Here is a 27,403-nt window from a genome sequence, read left to right as displayed (position 1 = left end):
CCTTTTAAAGTCTCTACCTCGGTTAATAAACTAAAGTAGCCCGTATGCCTTTCTAATCGCCTTATCTATCAGTCCTGCTACCCTCAGACATTACATAGGCAAGTACATCCAGGTTTCTCTATACACCTCAGTAGCTACCGTTTATTGCACATCACCTTATCTGGCCTCTCCCTCATTTCTCTGGATTGAATTTCATTTGCCACTTTTCTGCTCACTTCATCAATTTATTGATATCTTTGTCTAGTCAGCAGCTTCCTTCCTCATCAATCACACAATTTGTTGCATCATCTGCAAACTTCTGAACTCTACTCACTACAGCTATAGTCTAAATGATTGATTATATACCACAAAAAAAGGATATAATACCACCCTGTGGAACCCCACTGGAAACAACGGTTTAGTCACAAAATCATTTCTTGACCACAATCCTTTACTTCCTGCCAGTGAGCCAATTTTGGATCCAACTTGCCACTTTTCCTTGCACTTTTATCTTGCTGAGGGGTCTGCTATGTGGAACCATGTCAATATTCTGTGCATATCACATCAAATTTAGTGCCCTCATCAACCTTGCTATTTCCTCAAAAAAAATTCAATCAAGTTAGTCAAACGAAACATACTGATTGCCCTCGACAAATCTGTGCCTTACTAACTGATCATTTATACTAACCCTCAAAATCTTCTCCAGCAATTTGCCCACATCGGAGCTTAGACTGACAGGCCTGTAGTGAACTGATCTCTTTTTCACTTTTTAAACAATGGTACAGCGGTATTAGAAAATGATGGTTAATGCCTTTGCTATTTCGTCCCTTGCATCTCTTAACAACCTTGAAGATTTTAATGTTATTTGTCAACGGTCAATGCTATTTGTCCACTCTTAAAGTTGTTAAACCTCTTAGTATTTCCTCTAGCACTATGTTTATCCTATCCGATATTCAGCATGCCTGCTTTGTCACACTCTTAAGACAATCGTGGAGTATTCATTAATAACATACCAATGTTATCCACCTCCACCTTGCAGTTATCTTTTTGGTTTCTAACAAGTCCTGCTCTTTCTTTAGTTATCTTCTTACTTCTTATGTATTTACGAAATATTTTTGGATTTGCCTTCATTTTACATAGGAAAGCGAAGACAGGACATGAAAAATATTGCTAATTTACTATTTTGTTTTACCCCTACACTTTTTGTACTCCATGCTTTTTGTAGTATTTAGCACTTGCTATCCAATATTAAGCATTCCGATTTTGCTTTATCCCACTTCATGTGCTGCCGGACATCTGGGATCTCTGAACCTGAAGTTTCATCCTTTTGGGAATATATTTCCTGCTTGGACAGCTCCCATTGCTCAGATACTAGATTACCTTCAGATCATTTGTTCCTGTCTATTTTTGCCAAATCACATCTCAACTTAGTAAAATAAACCTTTCCCCAAATGAGAACTTTTATTTCTGGTCTATTTCTTTCCTTTCTAATAACTGTGCTAAATCTAACTGAATTACTCTTCCCCTACTTTCCCACCTGCCCAGTTTCATTCCCTGAAACAAAGTCCAGAAATCCCTCTTGTTGGACTTATGAACATATAGAGTAGGAGCAGAAGCAGGCCATTTGGCCCCACGCTTTGTCAAGACCATTCAGGATCTTATACACTTCAATCAATTCATCCCTTTGCTCTTCTAAATTCCAGTGGAGTTTTAAAGCTCAACCGATCCTCATAAGACAACTTACTCATTCCAGGAAGCTACTCTGAACAACCTCCAATGCAGTTACACCCTTCCTTCAATAAAGAGACCAAAATTGCACACAGTATTGGAGATGTGGGCTCACCAATGCCCTGTATAACTGAGGCTTAACATCCCTATTTTATGTTCCTCTAATAATAAAGGCTAACATTCCATTAGTCTTCTTGACTACGTGCTGAATCTACAAACTAACCTTTTTGTGACTCATGCACTAGAGCACGTAGATCTCTCTGCCTTGTGGAATTCTGCAGTCATTCTTCATTTAAGTAATACTCTGCTTTTTTATTCTTCCTGCCAAAGTAAACAGCTTTACATTTTCCCAAATTATACTCCCTCTGCCAGATTTCTGCCCAGTCACTCAACCTATAACTTTCCTACCTATCTTTGTGTCTCTGGGTTTGTACTCATTGGCGTTTAGAAGGATGAGGGGGTCCTTATTGAAATTTACAGGGTACTGCAAGGCCTGGATAGAACGTTTCCATTAGTAGGAAAACCAGAGGGCACAACCTCAGGCTAAAGGGACAATCCTTTAAAACAGAGATGAGGAGGAATTTTTTCAGCCAGAGAATGGTGAATCTGTGGAACTCTGCTGCTGAAGGCTGTGGAAGCCAGGTCTCTGAGTGTCTTTAAGACAGAGATAGATAGGTTCTTGATTAATAAGGGGATCATGGTTATGGGGAAAAAGGCAGGAGAGTGGGGATGAGAAAAATATCACCCATGATTGACTGGCAGAGCAGACTCAATGGGCCAAGTGGCCTAATTCTGCTCCTATGTCAAATTAAGCTACCATGCCTTCACTCCCCTCATCTTAGTTATTAATGTAAATTGTAAAATAGTTGAGGCTCCATCACAGACTCCTGAAGAACTCCATTCATTACATCCTGCTAATCAGATAAACATTTATGCATACTCTGTTTTCTGCCAGCCAGCCAACGTTCTGTCCAAGCTGATATATTACCCCCCCGACACCATGAACATTTATTTTTGGTAATAACCTTGATGTAGCTGATATTAAATTCCTTTTGGAAATGCAAGTGCAGTATGACTACAGGTTCCCCTTTATTCACAGGACATGTTACTCCTTCAAAGAACTCTACTAAATTGGTTAAGCATGATTTCCCTTTCACAAAACCATGCTGACCCTTCCTGATTACCTTGAATTTTTCCAAGTGCCCAGCTACAACTTCCTTAATGTCTGATTCCAATACTTCCCCATGACAGATGTCAACCTAACTGGCCCGTTTTCTGCCTTGCTCCCTTCTTGAATGGAGGGATTATATTTGCTACTTTGCAACCTGATGGAACCTTTCCAGAGTCTAGAAATTTTGTAAAATTAACATCTACGACCTCGTTAGCCATCTCTTTCAAGAGCCTTGGATGAAGTCCATCAGAATTTGGGAGACTTGTCAGCCCAAATCTCCATCAGTTTGCTCAATAGCTCCTCCTTGATAATTACAAGTTCACCAAGTTCCTCTCTCCTTTCCACCTCCTGATTTACAGCTCTTACTGGATTTTTTTGTGCATCTTCTACTGTGAACAAAAAAATTTTTGTTCACTTCACCATTTCCTTATCATCTACTATTAATTCTCCATTCTCACTCTCTAGAGGACCAACATTCACTTAGCTTACACTTTTTTAAACACCTGTAGAAACTCTTGCTATTTGTTTTTACATTTCTAGTTATCTTCCTTTCATACTCTAATTTCTTTCTCTTGAATAACCTTTTAGTCATTCTCTGCCATTCTTTATATTCTGACCAATCATCTGGCCTGCCACTCACCTTTGTGCAGTTATATTGTTTTTTCTTAAGTTTGATGCTTTCTCTAAATTCTCTAGTTAACCACGGATGTTAGGTCCTTCCTTTAGAAATTTTTTCTTTATAACAGAAGTATAGTTATTCTGAGTATTTTGAAATATCCCCTTAAATGTCCACCACTGTTTTTGTATTAATCTAACCCCCAGCCCATTAACCCAAACCTCAGCTTTCATGCCCATATAGCTGCCCTTATTTATGTTTAAAATTCTAGTCTTGGACCCACTCTTCTCCCCCTCAAACTGGATGTAAATTCAGTAGCATTGTGCTTGCTGCTACCTTTAATCTGAGAACATGAATTAATCCTGTCATATTACCATGTCTGATGTAACCGGCTGTCTTGTTGGTTCCAGGCTTGCTATGTGCTGGCTAAAAAACATCTTGAATGCATTTTAAAATTTTGCCACCCTCTTTAGGGTTTAAAATATATTACTGCTCTGCTGTTTATCTCAGCATCTTAAATACATATTTTCTCTTCTATCGCTGCGTGTCTGGTTTTGTAGGGAGAGGGGGAGTGGATATCAAAGCATATTCCCAGCAGTGTGGCTGTCCCAATTTTTGTTTTTCAATTCAACCCATATAGACACATTTGATGATCTTTCTCATCAACATCCCTCTGACTAATATTGCCTCTTTATTTCTCTCCTGTTTATCACACCAGAAAAGTAGAAACGCTGAGCTGCCATTTCTACCGTTCAAGACGTTTCAGCACGTTCCGTGCTTTGAAATATATCCCACTAAGCGCTGCCGAACTCTTCTGTTGATTTATTTTCTAGCCTTCGCTTCCCTTGCTTTCCACATTCATTTACTAATTTTTTTGCCCTCTAGTTCCAGTTTTGCTTCTCTCCCAAGGTTCTCACCCCTTTGTAAAGCTAGTTTAGATCCTCCCCAGCAAGCTTCCTGATGAGTCCTAACTCTGTATAACCTCATATTTATCCTGCTAATTTCCTGACACTAAAGGGCATTTTAGCATGCTAATCCACCTAACCTGCACGTCTTTGGATTGTGGGAGGAAACCGGAGCAACTGGAGGAAACCGATGCAGACAAGGAGAGAATGTGCAAACTCCACACAGACAATGATCCAAGGCCCAACTGAACCTGGGCCCTTCACTGTGAGGCAGCAATGCTAACAACTGTGTCACCACTCCTTCTTCATCAGTCTGGTGATCAGCCATTGCCTGAACACTTTTAAGCTACAGGGTGATCACAGAATGTGCCATCCACATTGTTTAAAGCCACACAGACACACTGCAGTGACACTAGCTGTTGTTCAAACTCCAAAAACGGGAGCTCAGGCAACTTTAGTTGACAACACCTTCTACACATTACTTTGAAGAGATGAAAGTAAAAGCCTATATCCTTAAGAAGTGGAACGTTTTATTTTCAATGATTCATTGATCTGTGAAAGAGAGGGGTGGAGTATTGAGAACAGAAATCATTCAATTACTATGCCTTCATAAGGAAACGTCACACTATCTTCTACCAACACAAGATGGCTGCCAATACCCGTCTGCACAGGAGCAGAAAACTAATGGGCAAGAGACACACTGCTAGCAAAACTTGTCTTTAAAATAACTTCTGTAGAGGTTTTCGAACTAAACAATTTGAATCCAAATATTATAATAGTCATAGCTTTAGAAACCTTAAATTTAGATTCTGCCTTTAAAAATCTGTCATGTTAGGTTGTTTACCATCTGGATACATGCAAACCTTCCAGATAAACTAGAGTTTAGCCAACTCAATATTATATGCTGAATCTGAGGATTGGATCACCAATGTCTGAAGGCTTTCAGATTGATCTGTCAGTGTTGTTGAATTGTTTCATGTGACGGTACATTAACACTTCAACATTCAGAAAATGATGAGATGAATGACCATTATTTCTTTAATTTAAAAATACACGACATTCACTTATTTCCCATTACGAATAAAAATCTTAGGCTCACAGTAGCAAGGAACTGAACTGGTCACAATGACAGTATGGAGTAAAACAGCACAACTGTGCCTGCAATGCGCTGGCAGCAAACGCAGTTCGGATATGTTCCACTCAACGGGGAGTGGTTATCATCACACGATGGTGAGGTACTTTGCAAACAGCTTTCTCGAGGCACTAAGCCTCATATTATAAAGCAGGTCTGATTCATGGAGCCAATCTTCCTCACATAATCCAGGATAAATTTGGCTACATGAAAAAATATGTCACGATATATGACATTTTCGGACTGAAACCAGCTAAACGGCTCAAGTTTTAAGGAAGTTTCTGTCACTTATTTTGCACAAAATGCAGAAAATCGGACAAATGTTCCCCGAGTTCTCAAATGCTGCAAAGCTTATTATTTATTTAAAAGCAGGCTGTCTCGCCATTTCTTCTGATCAGGTTAAATTCAGAATCCAGTAAAGGAGGACTAAAAAGATAATAAAGAGAGGAAATACACTAAAAGAGCAAACTAGCAAGGAGTATAAAAATTAACAATAAGATCTTCTTTAAATATATAAAAAAAGGAAGCAAGAGGTCAAAGTGAACACAGACCTCTTAGAAAATGAATCTGGGGTGATAGTTATGGGGAACAAGAAAATGGTAGAGGAGGTGAAAGATACTTCAAACATCCAATTAATACTAAAGAATATTGGAAGATTTAGGTGCCATCGCCATCACTGGAGAAATAGTATTAGATAAATCAAGGGGCTAAAGACAGATAAGCCTGCAGGCCCTGATGGCTTCATCCCAGGGTCCTAAAAAAAAACTACAGAAATAGTGGATGCATTGGATATAATTTTCCAAAAATCCTTGGATTCTGGAGAAGTACTGGAGGATTGAAAAACCAGGAATATGATACCCCTGTTCAAAAAGGGAAGGAGGCAAAATGCAGGTAACCATAGGTTGATTAGCCTAACGTCTATTGTTGGAATCAATTAAGGAATTACAGGCAGCCCATTTGGAAAATCATAATCTAATCAAGCAGAGACAGCATGGCCTCATGAAAGGGAAATAGTGTCTGATTAATATATTAGTTTTTTGAGGAAGTCTCAACCAGAGTGTATAGGGGGACCAGTTGATGTGTTGTACTTGGGCTTCCAGAACGCATTTGACAAGGTACCTTACAAAAGGTTAAGCCACAAGATATGAGTTTGTGGTGTTGGAAGTAGTATATTGGCATGGATAGACAATTGGCTAAAGGACAAGAAACAGCGAGTGGGGATAAGGGGCTCCTTTTCACTTTGAGAACTTGTAACCACTGGTGTTCCACAGGGATCAGTGCTAGAACTGCAACTGTCTATAATATATACTAATGACATGGAGGAAGGAAGAGAATGAACTGTAGCCAGATTTGCAGATGACACCGAAATAAGTGGAGAGGCAAGTTATAAGAGGGGTAAAAACAGTTTACAAAGAGATATTGATAGGTTAAGTAAGGACAACGAGTTGGCAATTGGAGATACAATGTGGGAAAATGTGAAGTTGTTCATTTTTGAAGGGATAACGAAAAAGTATTATTTAAATGGAGAAAAACTGCAAAAAGCTGCAACATAAAGGGACTTGGAATACTTGTGCACAAAACACAGAAAGCTAGTACAAGATGTAGCAGGTAATCAGGAAGGCTAATAGAATGTTGGCCCTTATATCAACAGGTCGGAGTATAAGAGTAAGAAAGTCTTGCTGCAACCGTACAAGGGACTGGTAAGACCACATCTGGAATAGTGCAAGCAGTTTTGGTCCCTTTATTTAAAGGAAATAATTTATTTCATCAGAGGCAGTTCAGAGAAGGTTCACTAGGATGATCTCCTATACTGGAGGGACTGTCTTACGAGGAAAGGTAAAACATATTGGGACCCTACCCAATGGAGTTGAGAGAAATGAGAAGTGACCTCAATTGAACCATGTAAGATTCTTAAGGGATTTGACAGGGTGAATGCTGAGAGGATGTTTGCCCTCATGGGAGAGTCTAGAACTAGAGGGCATAGTCTCAGAATAAATGGACATCAATTTAAGACTGAAGTGAGGAGGAATTTCTTCTCTGAGGGCGAGTCTTCAGAACTCCTTGCCATAGATCAGGGAATGGGATCTAGAATCCCTACGGTACAGAAGGCGGCCATTCAACCCACTGAGCCTGCATCAGCAACAATCCCACCCTATCCCAGTAGCCCCACATATTTATCCTGTTAAGCCCCCTGAAACTAGGGTCAATTTAGCATGGTCAATCAACCTAACCTGCATATCTTTGGACTGTGGGAGGGAGCACCTGGAGAAAACATGCAAACGCCACACAGACAGTGACCCAAGCCAGGAATCGAATCCAGGTCCTTGGCACTCTGAGGCAGCTGTGCTAACCACTGTGTGACCATGCCGCCCTAAGAGAGCTGTGGGGCAGAGTCCTTGTGTATATTTAAGGCCATCTTAGATTTTTGATCGGTGAAGTAATCAAAAGAATGGCAAAAGGGCAAGAAAGTGGATGTGAGGAATATCAGATCAGCCATGATCCTACTGAATGGCAGCGCAGGCTCAAAGGGCCAAACAGCCTACTCCTATTCCTTTTACTTATGGTCTTTTGCTCTCTTTGCCAATTGCAAACTGCTCATTAAGCTTTGAAAGAAAATCGCAGGAGCTTATTTCGTTACATTTACTAGTTAGTCGAGAGACACTGTCAACAAATAAATTGTGCACTAACCTTCCAATTAAAATGACTAAAATTTACCAGAGATCTACTTCGAGACCACTTAATTAGCAACAGTATATGGTTAATAGGAAAATCTTTTTTGATACTATGCAAAATTAATGGCTTCTTCCCTGCAAATTATAGAACAAACCATGAATAAAAGAGTCAGAACAAAGTCACAAAGCATGAGTAAAAGGAGACAAAAAAGTACTTAACAATCAAGTTCAACTATATAAATCAAACATAATCATTCTGTTCTAACTAAATGATTTAATCTAAAACGGCGTTGAAATAATTTTCTTCTCTTACTTTTAGTAAATTTCCCCATTCTCACTCACCTATAAGATTGCATTGTACTGGGATCAAACTCTAGGCCTCATCATGCTGACCAATTGAAATATTCAGTGATGAATATAGTACTCTGGCCTACAGTTTGCAGGAAATACAGGTGGAACCAGTGAGTCAAGATTGGCCATCTTGCCTTTGGAGGCCAGTCGAAAAATTCCAAAGTGGAAAATAAAAATGTCTTGCTGCTAATTTTGATTCCAGAAATATTTACCCAAAATATTTTCTGTGCAATCTACAAACTTTTCTGCTAATGTCAGCGCTGTTCAAGTAGTCTATTTTGCTTCAGATTGGGGAATAAATATTGCCCAGAATACTGGGAAGCCCTGATCTTCCTTGGATGGTGCCGAGATCTCTTCATCCAAAAGGAGAGACCTGGCCTAGATTCAACGTCCCTTCTAAACGATAACATCTCTGACAGTGCAGCACTCCCTTAAGTACTGCATTGGGATTGTCAACATAGATTAGGCACTCAGATCCAGAGCGCAGCTTCTGATTGACAGGGGAGTGTGTAACCACTAACAAGCCATTGCTCTATGCTTCAGGCAAAGATGAATTTACTACCAAGATATTCAAGATTACTCAGTACATTGTTTTTCCTATGGGTAGCTTCATACAATACAGTGCATTATCTATTTTTAATTAAATTTCCTTCTATAAGACCTTTAAATGGGGATTTATAAGGAATGATGACGGGTGCCATTTGATATAGACAAACGAGAAGTGAAAGCATGGATAAAGATGATTTGTGAAGCTGTGTTTACAAAGCTGGTACTACAGAAGCTAATTCAAAGCAAGTCACAATACTCTGCATTTATCTGCAGTCACATGAATGAAGTCACAAGTAATCCTCTTTGTCTTAACATTAAGATTAAAAACACATTATTGTATCCAATTAGTTACTCCTCATAATATCTCCTGTGGCAGAGTGCCCACTCGATTAATCCCAATGGAATGATTCTCCACATTAAAGACTCTACATAAATACGAAGTGTTGCATTTGTTTTACGATCAAGATCAGTAATGCACGTAATGTTTAAATATTCAGGAGGGTGGTAACTGACTGGTGTCTCACACCAAAGCTTTATTTATCACTCTTTTCCTATGCATATCCCTAACTATTTTTATTATCCTTCACCACAACGATAGGTGAAAGTTGGGATTCATAGAATCTCTACAATGCAGGAGGCGGCCATTTGGCTCATCGAGTTTGCACCTACCACAATCCCACCCAGGATGTATTCCCATAACCCCACACATTTACCCTGCTAATCCCCCTGAAACGAGGGTCAATTTAGCATGGCCAATCCACCTATCGGAGGAAACCGGAGCACCACGTAGACACGGGGAGAATATGCAAACTCCACACAGTCACCCAAGGCCGGAATTGAACCTGGGTCCCTGACACTGTGAAGCAGCAGTGCTAACTACCGTGCCGCCTGGGATTAGCCAAGTACTCAAAACCTCAGCTAAATATAGGGATCAAGGGGTTTATTGGATCGGTCGGTGAATCCCATGAAGTGCTGTCCATGAACTCAAAGTAATTATGGGGCGTCAGTTATATTTTCCTTTTTTTGTAAATCCTCTGCTTTGTTTTTTTTAAAGCAACATCCAATATAAAAACAGGTCTTTAAAACATAGGATTTTCTCAGCATTTTCTATTAATTTTAAACTTTTCTCCCTTTTTTCACACAAATTAAAACTCAAACCTCCAAAATAACAAGTAGAATAAACTTTGAAAATCGTTATTAGAAGTTCAGCATCAGTGTTTAAAAAGGATGCTCATTTTGGGAGTGCTGCATTGTCAGAGATGGTGGGGGCAATTCTCCCATCCCGCTGCAAGGGGGAGAGCGGGGCCTGATGGGGTGATCAGTGGGGGTGGATCCCGCTGACACTCTGCAGTTGGGATCTGCGGAGGAGGGAGGGAGGCCAGCGACCGGGACTGGCCAGCCTGTCGGGAGGCCAACAGTGCAGGACTACTACACATGCTGTGACCTCCACCAAGACAGCTTGGCACATGCGCAGTGGCCCACTCAGTGCTATGCTGCCAGCGGGGAGAAGTCCCACACTCAGCTTTTTAAGAGTGATTCACGCTATTGCATTCAGCATTGCACAGAGTGTGGGAGATTTACTTTTAAAATCCGCTGGAAAAAACCAACGCGATTTACTGCAATTTTCACGAGAATTGCCCCTGCTATCTTTTGGACAAAATGTTAAACTGAGATCCTATTTGTCTTCTCATGGACGTAAAATTTTCCAATCTCTATGGCACTTTTCACAAGCTTCAGCCAGAGAAACACTTTCAAACTATATTTACAGTGGCTATATAGCAAATTATATATAGCACGGTAAAGTCCCACAAAAAATCAACGAGTTAAATAACCTGATTCAGTGATGCTAGCTGAGGGATAAATGTTACCCAGGATATTTAAAGAGCTTCACAGGATCTTTTCCATGAAGTAAGAGAGCAGAAGGGGGTCTCAGTACATCATCCTATTCAAAAGACAGAACCTCTGCATAATCAAGGATCTCACGTGCCCCGGACATTTTCTCTCCCCACTTCTTCCGTCGGAAAAAAGATATAACAGTCTGAAAACACATACCAATCGAGTCAAGAACAGCTTCTGCCCATTACCATCAGATGTTTGAATGGTTCTATCACACATTAAGCTGATCTTTCTCTTCACTCTATCTGTAACTGCACCACTATATTCTGCATCCTATCCTTTCCTTCTCCCCTATGTACTCTATGAACAGTGTGTTTTGTCCGTAACAGCTCGCAAGAAACAATACTTTTCACTGTATCCCAATACATTTGACAATAACAATTCAGAATTGAATTGATTTGATTCAATTCAATTCAACTCTGACATTGCGACACTCAGTGCTGCACTGAAGCCGAGTGGGTCTTGAACACAAAGCAGTGAGAGTGCTAGCGCTAACCCTTGAAAGACATTTCAGGCTGTCTTGGTTTCCCTTGTATCTGCCTCCTCAAGTTCAATAATTACACTGCAGCTGGTTCTGTTCTGCTAATACTTGAGAACTAAATGGCATCACTGCTGACAGTCAGTTATGAAGAATGCAATTCATAAAGTGGCCCCAAGGCCACAATCATATCAGCCGTGATCACACTGAATGACAGAACAGGTTCAAGAGGCTGAATGAATTACCCCTGCTCCCAATTTGTATGTTCTGAATGCATTCAGTATTATGATTATGCCTGCAGGCCCACTTAGCAAATCTGTGGCAGCTGTGGTTTGTTGCAATTTCTGCTAATAACTGGAAAATCTTTGTTGTTCCATAATAAACAAAACCGACAAGATGTGGCAGGGTACGGGGAAATGCTAACTGCTTTGAAGAAGTCACAAAGTACATGCAGCACACGATCTATTCTCGGAATCTTTAGGAGGAAGAAATGTGGTCAATAAAGTTAAGTGTACACTATATGCATTTAGTTTGGCCAGTTGGACTATTATGGTAACAGGGAAGAAGCTGCAGCTCCTAGTTTGTTAATAGCATGTACAACTGGACAAGGATAAGGATCAGAAGAAACTAAATTGGAAAATTGTTTAGAAAGTTTTTTTTTTGCTGATGACACCAAGATTGGGGGAACGGCAAATTGTGCGGAGGGTGTGGAGAAGGATCTAGATAGGCTGGGCGAATGGGCCAGGAAATGGCAAATGGAATTTAATGTTGGCAAGTGTGAGGTGGTCCACTTTGGTAGGAAGAATGGTAGGAAGGACTATTACTTACGGGGCGAAAAACTGCAGCAGGCGACGGTGCAGAGGGACCTCGGGGTCCTTGTGCATGAGTCACAAAAACCCAGCTTGCAGGTGCAGCAGGTGGTCAGGAAGGCGAATGGGATGCCGGCCTTCATAGCGAAGGGGATTGAATATAAAAGTAGGGAGGTCTTGCTGCAGCTGTATAGGGCATTGGTGAGGCCGCAACTGGAGTACTGTGTGCATTTTTGGGCGCCGCACCTGTGCAAAGATATTTTGGCCTTGGAGGGAGTGCAGAGGAGATTTACTAGGCTGATACCGGAGTTGAGGGGGTTGAGCTATGAGGAGAGGCTGAATAAACTGGGCTTGTACTCATTAGAGTTTAGAAGAATGAGAGGAGATCTCATTGAGACGTATAAGATGATGAATGGGATGGATAGGATAGAGGTGGAAAGACTCTTCCCGCTCAAAAAAGACAATAGGACTAGGGGGCACAGCCTCAAGATAAAAGGGGGGCGGTTTAGAACGGAGTTGAGGAGGAACTTCTTCACTCAAAGGGTGGTGAATCTCTGGAATTCTCTGCCCGTTGAAGTGGTGGAGGCTGCCTCGCTAAATATTTTTAAGACGCGGGTTGATGGGTTTTTGATAGGAGAGGGGATTAAGGGTTATGGGGAGAGGGCGGGAAAGTGGAACTGAGCAGCGACAGATCAGCCATGATCTTATTGAATGGCGGGGCAGGCTCAAAGGGCTGGATGGCCTACTCCTGCTCCTATTTCTTATGTTCTTATTTAAGTTCCATATTGGCAACCTGAAAGGCAGTGGTTGCACAAGAGAAGAGACCTGTGGACAATCATTAGAAGTCACTAATAAAATGCCGCCAAATAAGTAATAATACAATCGTATCCACATGGAACACTTACTGGACAATTCATCAGGTTCAGTCTTCAAACTAGATAGATCTTCCAGGGAAGTTTCATTTCCTTCAGCACCAACTCCTCTTCCCCTGGGTCCCATCATATTGGAGCGTCTCCTTTCATGAATCTCATCAGAGATCATCTCTAGGTTCTTCAAGGCAGCTTTGTACTGCCCTTTGGCTGCTGACAGCTTGGCTTGTAGTTCATCTACATTTTTCTTCAGTTGCTAACAAATCAAAAGCAGAGAATTTAAAATGCAGCCACACTTTCCAAACTTGTGTACAATTTGATAAAGGTTTAGTTAATCATAGAATCCCTACAGTGGAGAAGGCCATTCAGCCCATCGAGTCCACACCGACTCTCTGACAGGATCTTACCCAGGCCCTCTCCCTTGTCAAATCCCTGTAACCCCACCCATTTACGATGGAAAATCCATCTAATCTGTTAAATGCATCAAATCCCAATTTGTCGAGAGGTTACAGGGCTAGGCTCATGTTCTGTCAAAAGCTCCCACATCATTGGAGGTAAATGAAAGAAATTTATTCCAAAGACTACTTTTTAAAAATCACATAACATAAACAACACAAAAACAAATAATTCAACCCAATTTGGCTTACACTCCTTGCAAACCTTCTCTGGCTCTGATTATCTCTTCCCACCAGATACTTTATCCCTCTATTCCTTTCTCTCTCATATTTGCATCGATCCTCTCCTTAAATGTACCACTATTACCTGTTTCAATGTAGCAGCAGTTTCCACATTCTCATCACCCTACGCTCATGAAGGAATTTGAGGGTTCTAGCATGTCACTGTGGTAACCCAGTTTTCTTTTGTTCTATCCACCTTTGATAGAGAAATTGCAGATCCTGCCATTTTACATATAATCGGGAAAAGGACACTGTAAGACTGCCCTGCTTTTCAATCAGCTCACAGCTGATGCTGATCTCAGCTTCATTTTCACACCTTTACTCTATAATCCCTCGATACCCTTACCAAAGAAAAATCTACTCCAGCCTCAAAAAGGTCAAGCAGACAGCCAGCATGCTTTTTGAGGAAGAGAGTTCCAGAATCTCTATCCTTTCTGTGAAGGAATGCTTCCCACAAACAATCCTCAATGGGTTGCACTGATGAGTGAACCTGTATAACAAACTCAGCAGCCAGTACAGACCAAAGCATTTAGCGCACTGTAAAATGCGCAAAAAAAAGACTTGCAGGATCTGTAACAAAAAAAACACAAAATATCCAAGCTAATTTAAATTGTAAACAAAATTGAATAGAATATCAATTTCCAAAAGTGAAAATGCTGGACAATCTCAGCAGCTCTAGCAGCATCTGTAAGGAGAGAAAAGAGCTGACATTGAGCCCAGGTGACCCTTTGTCATCATCTGGACTTGAAGCATTGGGCTTTGACAAAGGGTCATCTGGACTCGAAACGTCAGCTCTTTTCTCTCCTTGCCGATGCTGCCAGACCTGCTGAAATTTTCCAGCATTCTCTCTTTTGGTTTCAGATTCCAGCATCCACAGTAATTTGCTTTTATCTACAATATCAATTTATCACGTTATCCCAAGTGCAGATAAACGCATTTATCATTCTGCGGATGTGAACACTGCTTTAGTAGTTTGTGGGCTGGGATTTAAATTTTTATTTAATGAGGAACTGCAGGAGTAAGGATGATATACTTAAATCTATAACTTCAGGTCAGTGTTCAGAAATACCAAAAGCAAATCCATTAGAACAGATGAGGGAGATGCAGTAAAATAGGGCGATTTATTTTTGTCTTTCCATCAATTCCCTTTACTTTGGCTCTGTTCTACAATTTGACTGCTTGCTCTGATCGAATTCAATCGACTTCCTTTTGATAGAAACATCACACCCAGGCTGCATCTTCACCTACTGTCCACTTCCAAGAGAGATAGTTAGCTACTGACCTGAAATGAGAAGCCTGCAGATCTTAGTGGAGCATGGAGTGGGGTTCAGGAGGAAAACCTAACCTCCCCATAGCAAAAAAAAACCCACTCGATTGCAGTGGCTGGACACTTAAGTGCCCATGACCACTCAGTACTAGCTTCAGCACAAAAACTCTCACTTGCTTTCTCATCATCACCAAGCCTGCTACCACCAGTGATGAATGAACGGTGTGACAAAATAACTGTTTTTCCATTAGCATTAGGCTGATCCAGTGTTGTCCAATATATTAGTTACTGATCTCAAGGCTAGTTTGGAATCCAGATGTAGCTAACTGCATTTCTGATTGGTAAAAAAACATGGTAATAGGCAGCATCATTGGCCATGTGGTTTCAGCATTGATATTTACATGGTCAATTCATGTGAAATTTTATCTTTTGATGCAATTTCTGCTTAAATTACAGGATGGAAAACAGTGTGCGAGTGTTTTTTGATTGTCGTTATCGCCACTTCCTTGGTTACTGAATATACATGTGTGAACACATGTCCCCGTACTGGGTTTACGTAAAGCATTCTCAACCAAAATATATCTGTATCATCTATGCTTGTTCAACAATTCATACTGAATTTTTCCTATGTCCATAGTAATACAAGCAATGGATAGCATAGAGAATGTCAAGAAAATGCTTACCTCTAGCTGCAGGTAATATTTTCCTTTGAGTTCAAAATAAGGTCTACACAAGAGAGAAAATGCACATATTACAATGAGTTATATGGTTTAATTGCAAATAAACTGTGTATAATGATAAACAGGTGGAGAGCATTAATTGGGTTGTTACTTGGGGATATGTAAATAAACACTGACTGATACTATGATGTTCCCAAGTCTAGAAGGATGCACCTGTAATGTCTCACACTGTGAATAAATCTCAACTGAGCAAAGATCAGTTTCAGTTTTATCCTTCACCGACTGGCTATCAGGAGTTATACCACAAGGCAATGGTGCATGGTTGAAACCAAAGATAAAATTAGCAGGCTGTGCTGCTAATTTTTCTTCTCAATATGGCAAGAGATACAAAAGAATGAACTTTCATTGATATAGCGCCTATCACAACCTCAGGATAGCCTGGAGTAGGTTTGAAGGGAAGGGAGCAGAGTGCAGGATGCAGGGTTTGGGTGGAGATCACTCACTTGCTTTTATTAATGGCTCTTTTCAGTTTTTTCTCCAACTGCTTCATCCTGCTCATCGCTGCGTTGTACTTCATCGCTGTGTCTTTGTGTAACAACTCACTTCTTGTCTTGGTCTGTTCTGCTTCCATGACCTGGGCAGAGAAAGAATCAGAGTTGTGAGCTCTACTAACGAACATGTAGTAACAGCCTTTTAAAAAATTAACTTACAAAAAAATACACACACAGCCAGGGCCACTAATGGTCCATTCATGCTTTGTTTAAATTTTGTCTGTGAAAGGAAGGATTTCCAGTTCAAGGGACCTTGACAGAGATCAGAATGGCTGACTTGGACATCGAAGCCTCAGGAACCAGCAATCACAGGAATGGAGGGGGGACCTGGAAAGGATCTTCCTTACCCGTTCCGGAGTGTCAGGTTTTTATCTAGAGGTCTTATTGTGTAATCTGAGGAATGGAGGCAAGGTGAAGGTTCCTAAAGATGGGGAGGAGGGGGAAAGAGATCAGCCTGTCAAACCAAGCAGATGTGAACAGAAATGGCCAAAGGCTTCAGCAGCAAGATGATCCCTCAAATCCCAGCTGTGATAACCTTTCAATACATTCAAGGACCTCAGAAGGGTGGGAAAGACAAGTGGTATAACACTTTTGGATGTTGCACGTTGACCTACCCTGTATTCTCATGTGCAACACTCCTCAAACCAACATACATTGCAGCTCCACTCAGAACACTCCCCCCAGGCATTCAAAAACCTCAGCTGAACAGCCAGCTCTCACATCCACCCTTCCCTTTGTGACATCCATCACAGGTGCCTCAGTTACCCTTCACAAATATTGTTCTTCCCTCCTCTCCACGAAAGCATTTCTCACGTAACTCTGTTTCCTCTCTTTAGAGAAATGGGCAAAGTACTGCAGGGACAGGCAAGAACTGGGATGTGGAGGGGGGTGCAATGTTGGTTCCAATGATAGCCAACCAGAAGGTCACTGGCAAATGGTACCCACCTGCACCTCAGATAAGGATATTTGCTCCTGGAAGTTGCAAATGTCACCAATTACTTGCCCTGAAAATCTGAGCCTCATGAAGCAGATATTCACACACCAGAAAAGCAGATCCTCTGCCTACAGATTCTGCATTGGGGTAGATTGGATTTTGAAAACACATATGGAGCACCAGCCGTCACTTCCTCCTTTTAACTGGCCTATATTTTCAAGTCATACATATCCACAATTATGGTCAATGTTAACAGATATGATAAGGAAATTGACCAATTAGGAAGCTCCAACAATAATAGATATCATTTGTGATTGCACAGGTCAAGAGGAGGTCATTGCCCCAATAGAATGTGGCTGAATTTATAGAGAAACAAATTCATCTGTCATTCTTCACTGTGTGGACTGCCATTCAAACACTTCGCAAAAGCATCAGATTGAATCAGAATTCAACAGCAATAATGAAAAATAACCAAAATTAGTCACTTAAACGATGTGCAATTGGCATCTGTTTTTCCATTCCACATTGGCAGGAAATAATATAGAATTATCTCAGGTACAGGTGCAACAATGAAATGGGTGACATGGTGGTTAGCACTGCTGCCTCACAGCGTCAGGGACCCGAGTTCAATACACGGCTTGGGCCACTGCCTGTGCAGAGTCTGCACATTCTCCCCATGTCCACATGGGTTTCCTCCCACAGTCTGAAAGATGTGCTGGTTAGGTGCACTACCCATGCTAAATTCTCTCTCATTGTACCCAAACTGATGCCAGAGTACGGCGACTAGGGGATTTTCACAGTAACTTCATTGCATTGTTGATGTAAGTCTACTTGTCACACTAAAGAATAAATAATACTTCTGAACCATAACGTTCAGTTTCAACAGTTTATCACTTGCCTCTAGGGACGGGATTTTCCAGCCACGCTCACCCCAAGACCAGAAAATCCCGCCAGCAGCCAGCTGACCTATTGCAAGGTCCATGTCCTGCCTGCAACAAGTCTTGGTGGGCAGGATGGGAAAACTCCTCCCTAAGAGTCTAATGCCTACAAGTGGCAACTGTAAATCTGAAACAAAGCTAAGGGGGTGAAATCCCTCCCCAACGGTAACCGTAGTTGGAGTAATTATAATTACAAAATGGGGCTTTCCTGTTTTGTCATCACAAGCCCGATAAACAAAACACTGCAGTGCCCAGAGGAATATGAGAACATCACTATTTCTCTTTTCACAATTAGGAAGGGGTTGTTATTGCAGGTTTGACACGTCCCTGGCACCGACCGCATGACTCCTCTTCCTCCTCTTCCTTGCCTCAGAGTGCAAAGATTTCCAGATAGTTACAGTAATAGATTGGGCAAATGCAAATTCCAGATTAATCAGTCTGCAAGGAGGAAAAACGCAACTTCCTGTTGACAGCTGCAGTCGGTGAGAGGTTTTTAGCTTCGACTGCAGTGATCACAGTCCTAAATGAGGAAGTGTCGTGATATGGCAGAGAAAGGAACCTAGCAAAAGGAGTTTGTTCTCCTCAGCACAGAGGAAGCTGTGGGGAAATTTAACAGGCATATTCAAATTTATTAAGTGTATTGATAGAATAAATAAGGAAAAATTGTTTCCAAAGGCGGAGAAGTCATTATAGTCAGAGAACAATAGTTTAAGACAATCAGGAGGGAAGTTTTTTTTTAAGAAAACACAGCAAATTGCTACCATCTGGAATACATTAATTGAAAGGTTGCTGGAGGCAGATTCAACTGTAATTTCAGAAGGGAATTGGGAAAATACTGGAAAAGAAAAGATTTGCTGGGCTACAAGGAAGGAGCAGAGGAACCCATTGGATACCTTTTGTAAAGAGTAGATACAGACATGATAGAACGAGGCCATTTAGCCTATGCGGTAAGATTCTACAATAATTGAATTTGGGCAGCAGTCTTGGGGTTAGACAGTGATCAGGTGGTCTGGCTCTGATTTTACCATCTGTAATGCTAACATAATGGTGTCTCAGCAGAAGTTGCTTCTGCAATGAACAGAGCAATAATTCTAGGCTCAACTGAAGTGTTACATTTCACAAACCACTGATGTTGGCAAGCAGGATCTTTATCAAGAAGCACTTCAAGGGAAATTTACAGCATTAAAGGAGAGTGTTGTACACAGTTCTAGCATAAGTTTAAGGGGAATGTTTTAGAGTTCAGTTTTGATCTACAGGCAGTCGCTGTGTCTGGAAAACAGGTAGCTTAGATGCTGGGAAAGCAGGATAATTACTCGTTTGGCCATGAGGTGTTTATTTAGGAAATAAATGATGAATTCTTGTTTATAGATGAAAAGGTCCCCTGAATTTTTTGGTTTAAAGGAATGGAAGGTGGGGTTAGGTATACAAGACAAAAGATCCCTAATTTGTCAGTAGGATTACTCCTGGAGCAAAGCATCCGATCCTGTTTCATAACATACCTTGGGGAATCAGATTCAGCATCCTACAGAAGGAAACGTGGGAGACAAAACCAAGTGAACATTCCAAGGAAGACCAAGATTTTCTTTGCACCCTAATCTCAGTACGAGTCCAAAATCTCAGAAAAGCATCCGACAGACAGGCTCCAAGGAGACTGGTAGAGGATATAAACCTGTGGGATCGGATTAGGGTTCAACATACCCGCTGTGTTGCATGATTAAGCATCTCTTGCCATGCTGAATCAAACTGCCGTTCCTCATCTTCCAGCAGCCTCTGTTCAGCCAGAGCAATAGTCTCCTTGGCTGCCCGCAACACCTCAGTGGCTCTTTGAAAATCCTGAGTAGCTTTCTGGGCCTCCAGCTGTGCCTTTGGGGAAAGGAAATAAACAGGGCACTTATAAGAAATAAGAATATGTGAAACCAAAAGTCCTCGACAAAGTTTAATGCAGGACAATTAATGGGATTCAATTTCCATTCCTTCTATCACTGGTGCACTGTGTATACAATTGATAGGACGCACTACAGTAACTCGAAGATTACTTCAACTGCCCCTCTCAAGTCCATGAGCTCTACAACCAAGCAGGTGAAGAAAAGTAAATATCATCACTTCCAAATTTTAGTCCAAGTCACACATCATCCTGGCTTGTACACAAGTCATTTTCCTTCATTGTCATGGGGTGAAAATCTTGGATTTGCCATCAAACCCTGGGAGCACCATCATCACAAGGATTGCAACAGTTCGTGAAAATGCACTCTCTTCTCAAAGAAACTAGCCAGGAGCAATGACTGTTTACCTTCCGAGCAATATTCATATCCCAAGAACAAATACATTCAAAGAATGAAACAAGAATGTGATGGGCATGAAACAGAAAATGGGAGTGGGATAACGAGAGCCACCAGGAACCATGACTAAACAACGGTCCAATTACATTTTTATGGAAATGAAGACCAAGATATTAGACAAAGCACTAGCCACATTGTGGGGATTTATTTTTAAATTCCTTTTAAACTTTGTAATGTTTCTCATGAAAACAAGGAAATAACTACCAATGATCTGACCCAAAGGTCAGGATTCAAGTCCAACACCTGAGAGTGAAGTACATAATGCTACTCCAGTGCAGTGCCCGCTCCTTTTGCGCTGTCTTTTTGATGGGACATTAAACTGAAGCCCTATCTTCCCTTGAGTGGAATTGGAAGACCCCATTTGAGGAAGAGTTAGGGAATTCCTAATCAACATTTATTCCTCAGCTAACTTGTAAAACTGCTGTTTGTGGGAGCGAGCCAAGTTTTGTCGTTTCCTGCATTCAACAGTGACTATACTTCAGAAGAACTTAATTGGCTGCACTCTGGAACGTGGTGTGGTTACAAAAGACAATTATATAAATGTAAGTTTTTCTTTTATCTAGGGCAGTATACTAAGGCACAAATCCTGCCTTGAAAATATTCAATGATCCTGCTTTCACCACTCTTTGCAGAAGAGAGTTACAAAGACACGTGAACTTCCGAGAGAAAAAAAATTCATCTCCGTCTTAAAATGCAGCTTCTTGGAGTGACAATCACCAGCAGATTGCCATTTCATAGCCGCTTGCCTTTGCTGGCATTCCAAAGTCTCTGTCTCCCTGGCCTTCCTGACTCAGGCTTGGTGAGAGACAGGAACAGCAAAGCAGCTCCAGAGCAGGGGGTGGGGTTTACCCCATACAATGTTCGTTTTTGGGTCTTTAAAATTGCTACTCTGAAGTTGAAAGTGCTTTCTTTTAACTCTTTCAGAGTAATTATGAGCATACAAATTGGTAGTACCATCCAAAGTTAGCAATTGAATTTGACTTATTGTCACTTACTGGAATAATGTATAAAGTATTATTTCTTGTGTGGATACAGGCAAAACATAACATTTGTAAAGTACATGGGGAGAAGGAAAGGATAGGCTGCAGAATACAGTGTTACAGGGCAGAAGAAGAGAAAGATCAGCTGAATACATGTAGGACCAAACTAATTTGTTTTCATGGATGGTTTTAAGCGCAGTACAATTCTCCAGGGGAAGTCAGTACTCTGAACAATTGCCAAATAAACCCTTACATGGGAAATTCCAAAAAGGGATTCCCTAGTGCATGACTGGGGTACTCCCCAAACGCAACACTGAGGAGCTAGGAAATAGGTCCCAGGGTCACCTTATTTCTTAGCTGTGTCCCTGAGTCCCAGTCTCCCCCACAAGGGGAAATATCCATTCAGCAACCACCCTGTCAAACCCCCTCAGGATCTTAAGTTTCAATAAGATCACCTGTCAATCTTCTAAACTCCAATGGATACAGGCCAAATCTGTCCAACCTTTCCTCATAAGGTAACCCCACCCCCTCCATCCCAGCGATCAGTCAAGTGAACTTTCTCTTATCTACTTCTAATGCATTTACATCCTTAGGAAGGAGAGAAAAACAGAACAGTACTTCAGATATGATCTCACCAATGCCCTGTACAGCTGTGGCAAAAAATTCCTAGTTTTACAGTCCATTGCCCTTGTGATAAATGACAATAGTCCATTTACCTTCCTAAATCTTCCTACCTTGGGTGGCTCAATGGCACAGTGGTTAACATTGCTGCCTCACAGCACCAGGGACCCTGGTTCAATTACCAGCTTGGATTACTGTGCGGAGTCTGTACATCCTCCCTTTGTTTGCTTGGGTTTCCTCTGGGTGCTCTGGTTTCTCCCACAGTCTGAAAAACGTGCTGATTAGGTACATTGTCCATGCTAAATTCTCCCTCAGCGTACCCGAACAAGCGCTGGAGTGTGGTGACTAGGGAATTTTCACGTAACATCTTTGCAGTGTTAATGTGAGCCTATTTGTGACACCAATAAATAAAGTTTAAAACTTTAATTACTTACTGTACCTGCATAGTAACCTTTCGTGATTCATGTAACAGGATATACAGATCCTTCTATACCTCAAGAGCTCTGTAATCACGCTCCATTTGATATTCTGCTTTTCTATTCTTCCTGCCAAATTGGAAAATTTCACATTTTCACCCACTCCTTGAATCTATATCCTTTGTAGATTCCTCATGCTCTTTTCACAACTTATTTTCCTACCACTGTATCATCAGTAAATTTGATCCCTTCAACCGAGTCATCGTTATGAGTAATTGAGGCCCCAGCATTTGATCCCTGTGGCACTTCACTGGTTATATCTCACCAACTGAAAAATCATTCATTTATGTTTACTCCATTTCCTATTAGCTAACCAATCCTCCATCTGACCTTCGCTCCCATTTTTTCCTTGGCCTAAGCATATTTTGCTTGATCCCTGAGTCCTCCCTAGTGTTCTAAACAAAGCGCCAGTGTTGCAATGACCACACTGAATGGTTAAACAATTTAATTGCTGCTGAAGCTCTGCTACCCTCTGTCACAGCAGAGGAATGTTTTCTGAATAAAAAGATTAGCAACACTTCCCCGCAAGTGCGCGTGAATTATGAGTGGTCGGAATGAATGGCTGGACTGATAAAACTCAATTCATTTCACGACAAACTTCTGGGTCACGTCATATTCCTGTGAATGAACAGGCAAATCACCTCCATTGTTGGTCAGCTGAGCAAACTCTGTTCACAAGGGAACAGCAAATCCTGCAGAAGAGCCTGAAGCAGCAAGACACATCATTCCAACAAAACTGAGTAGCAAATGCAAATTATGAGTTAGTTGTTTGTGCCTGCAATACTTCACATCTCTTCTCATTTCACCACACATCACACACTGCACTTCAAAAAGGTAATACATTGCACAGAGTGGTCTGATGTGATAAGGTGCAACATCAATACAAGAACTATTGCAGCACTGAAGGTACAACACAAGAAATGGGCTCAACAGGTCTGTGCTGGCATTCAATCTCCACAAGATTAAACCCATTATGTTTGAGGGAAAAATTGCTACCACAAGCTAAACTTTAAAAACAAAATATACCCAATCCACCCTTAAGAGTAACACAAATAATAGGGGGATGTAAAGAGAAATCTTGTTAGCTTCTGAGAGAATGACAGTATAAACTACACACAAATGGCACTCCAAGGGTAGGGTATTCCCACGGGTACAAAGACAGACACGTTTTTAATAAATAACCGTTATTTCAGGAGGAATTTCCCCAGTAAATCAAGCAGTCATTGCCTACAGAAACACTCAAAAATTAAGAAGGACAGATGTGGCTTATTCTAAAATAGGCCAGTAACCAAGCAACCACTTCCTGTCTGAAACCTGGGCTCTCAACCCTAAAGCCACCGATGCTCTACATATGGTTCAAATGTTCCAGCAATATTAAATTCACTCTGCATAAACACATGTATTTAATAAAGGTGCTGGAAATCATGAGGGTGTTTGATGGAGCAGATAAAGAAAATCTCTTTCAGCTCACTGGTACTGCAGGACCTGCACACACCAATTTAAAACACTAAACAATTCCATAGATTTGAAAGGTCAAATGCAACAGAGCTACAATATAATGAAACTTGCATTAGGGTTCAAAGAGAAACATCCAACAAAGGAGAGAACCAGGTTCTCATTTAGATAAAATTGTTTCCTTTTGGTTTATTTACAACTGGGTAACTCACCTTCCTTCTCAGTGTGGTGATACTGGGCCTTTAAGAAATATATTTGAGTCTTGCATCTTGTGCAAGATTGTCTGTTCTAACACTGGTGCTGCTTGCACTGTAACTGACATCGTGTATTGTTACTGCAGCAGCATAATTGCTGCAATGCTTGTTTTAATCTAGACTAATGCTGTACTGTTGTTCTTAGTGTTCCTCTGGGGTTTTGCAGAGTAGGACTTGATTATGATGATGACTGACATAGAACAAATCATGTTTGTTGATTGGGTAGAGCTAGGCTTATACAGAGAACTCAAGCTCAGATGCTGGTTGGAGTTGTTAAACAGCAGTGCCTCATTTTCCTCTCAGTTGGAGACTGAAACCTATCAGGAAATAAGTCCCTTGCTCTGAGAGTCTGCTATATGAGAGTCAGAAGACAGGTGTTTGTTTGGATCACTTTCCAGAAGTGTAAAAAGGCTGGAAATCTAGCATCCAAATAAGCACATCTGCTTTGATGCTAGCTGGTTCTGAGGAACAGATTTATGTCTGTGGGGGATACTGCTAATTTGGAAACAGAGATTGATAGCTATTAAGGATTATACTTTGTCATGTTCAGCTATTTTAATTGGTAAAAGTTATGCTTATTTTGTTATATTCTAATCGTGTTCCTAAGTAAATTTTGTTTTGATAAAAGCTTCCTAGTGGGTCAGCTGAATCATATCTGGAGCAAAACACTATGTTCTACCTAATGCCAAAATCCAAAAGAAAAGTTGGGCTCTAGGCTAACTTCACACCCTTGGACTTTCTGATCTGGTGCCTATCAACATTATTTTTTAGTTTGTTTGCTTCACTTTATCATTCCTCCTCTCCCCATTCTGTTTCTCCAGCCAGATGTCCAGGCTGCCTGAAGATGATCCTCAACAATTTCTTTCCGTTGCTTCTTGGAATTAATCCCATGCAGCAGATTAGAGCGCCGAGACTCATTGGTTCACACATATTACCACGCTGCAATGGCTGCTGATTGAAGGGGTAGGGTTGACGCACGCAGGGTAATTTTAACTTCAAAAAAAAAATTGTTGGGTCGGAGTCAGGTGGGACTAAAATTTTAAAATGGAGCCCAAAGGCTCACTCCACTCACTGTTTTAACAGAGGTGGGAATTTGGGTGGGGGAACCAACCCACAGGCAGGAGATGGATTGATCACTTTAATACCATATCGAGGCTGCATGCTTCATACGTAGCCTGTCTTCCAGGTTTAACCCTTGGCTGCTGAGCAACTGAAGGAGGACAGCTTCCTGGAAAAGAGAAATGGCCTTATGGCACTGCTTCTGAGCCAAGAGGAGCAGGAGCGCTTTCTCCCAGTTCATCAAGCTTACATTGGAGAGAAATCAGATTTGACCAATCCACCCCAGCCTGCTCATAAAAAGTAACCTCATCGATAAGAAGCCATAAGCTTGCTATTAGATTCACACTCAGCTGGCAGTCTGAGACCATTAACTCTAGAATCAATTGCAGTCTGAGGAGGATTTGGCTCATACCCAGCTGCAATCCAGATTCTCTCAGCCAGCAGAGATTGGCACACGGAAGCATCTTTGGAGTGTGGGCCATTAAATTTACTTTTAATTTTGTGTTACTAATAAGTTCACAGGGCAAGTACCTCCAACCACCTCTCTGAGCAAGTTTCGTAAACCTGTGTCAAAAGACAACAAAAAAAGAGGAAACTCGAACATGCTCTAGCAGGTGAGGGAAATGTAGGACAGGCGCCAAACCCATACATCCTCCAAGACCTTGACAAAGTGAGGCCCACGCAACTTTAAGATTTTTAATACCTGGGTCTCAGCTGCCTAGGCAAGAAGAGGCAGTTGGTCAGGCAGCAATGGAACAGAGGTTCATTAGCACCAAATTGATGCTCGCCAGCAAACAAAAGTAGGATTGGGTTTGATGGAAGTAGACGGGATGCGTTTTAGAGGAAGTACGAGCAGAGGAGGCCTCAATTATCCTTTGTCATCTGCTCACAGGAACGGGCTTAAATTACTAGATGGTAGGATTTAGGCAGGATATCAATGGGTATGTAACAAATTAGAGCAGGAATGCACCATACACCCCCTTGAGCCTTCTCTGCCATTCAATACAAACATGATTGATCTGCTGCCTCAACTCTACAGAAGATCCCACCACTGCCAATGGTGGGCTGCCTCTGTCTCAGTGAAACACATTGCAGAAAATACCGCCTTATGTTGCTGACTGTTCAGCCCCTGCGAAACAGCCAAATGTCTCATTTCACATTTGCTAAGTACCATTCTTTTGTACAGCACTCTGTACTGCCACAATCTCTCACACAGATCAAAATTGGGACTTTACACTGAAGAGAAGCATGTATTTAGGGGAAATGTTCTAAACTGCACATCCATACAGCAACTAGAAAGTCCCTGTGCAAACAGCATACAAGTTATGTCATTTCATTTGCTCTGTGTGTCCATATGCAGCCAAGCAAACAAAATGTAAAAGCAGTCCAAAAGATTCAGGAGCAGGTTGCTTAGGGCTGATCTGATCAAGCTTACAAGACAATGAAGGAAAGGGATTATATCTAAATGGATAGTTCTAATTAAACAGGTTAGGAACAGGTCAATTGTAAGCTGTGTAATGCCGGATCTAGGTTCGCTGTCAGGAAGTGACCCTTTCCTCAGTGAATTGTGGGTCTCTGGAAACAGCTATGGCTTATTTGGTGTTGGATACTGATTTGTTGAATTCTTCCGAGTGTGAATTGGACCCGTTTCTGGTCGCTACAAGGCATTCAGGACCACTGTGAACGCCTAGACTCAGTTTGATCACCTGGTGGGTGCAAGGTATAGACTGAGGGGGCAGGCAGGAGGGGTTGGGAAGTATTTACCAGATCTGTTTCCCCAAATTGGCCTGGGTCTTTGATCTATTTTTGCTCCTCCCCCAGGAGACCACATTTCAGGTGTTGTGCAGTTTGTAGATACTGTGATGCACAATTGAGTGTGACAGATTGCTGGACGAGAGAATCTTTTTCTATCTGGTATTGGTTGTACATTGATAAATGATCAAAGAGATGGACACCTGTTCCATTACCACCAACAGGTGCTAATCTTCATTTTGGAATCAAAATGAGTCCCTTCTTG

The 27,403-nt window shown here is 41.3% G+C and overlaps 1 protein-coding gene across 1 annotated transcript in view; it reads right to left on the bottom strand.

The window, feature by feature from the left end:
* The window catches only part of LOC145353032 (SH3 domain-binding protein 5-like), a 75,228-nt gene that overhangs the window by 3,798 nt on the left and 44,027 nt on the right, over window positions 1-27,403 (bottom strand). Inside the window, exons 4-7 of the mRNA XM_080203343.1 lie at window positions 19,901-20,065; window positions 16,283-16,413; window positions 15,783-15,825; window positions 13,192-13,411 (exon numbers count right to left, since the gene is read on the bottom strand). Of these exons, the coding sequence (XP_080059469.1) occupies window positions 13,192-13,411; window positions 15,783-15,825; window positions 16,283-16,413; window positions 19,901-20,065 (559 nt within the window). The remainder of the gene's footprint in view (window positions 1-13,191; window positions 13,412-15,782; window positions 15,826-16,282; window positions 16,414-19,900; window positions 20,066-27,403) is intronic.

This window comes from Carcharhinus amblyrhynchos, chromosome 2, assembly GCF_965287045.1.
Source record: "Carcharhinus amblyrhynchos chromosome 2, sCarAmb.v2.hapA, whole genome shotgun sequence".
Taxonomy (NCBI): Eukaryota; Metazoa; Chordata; class Chondrichthyes; order Carcharhiniformes; family Carcharhinidae; genus Carcharhinus; species Carcharhinus amblyrhynchos.
Note: the sequence above shows the minus strand (reverse complement) of the source record. Positions and strands in the feature narration are given on the sequence as shown.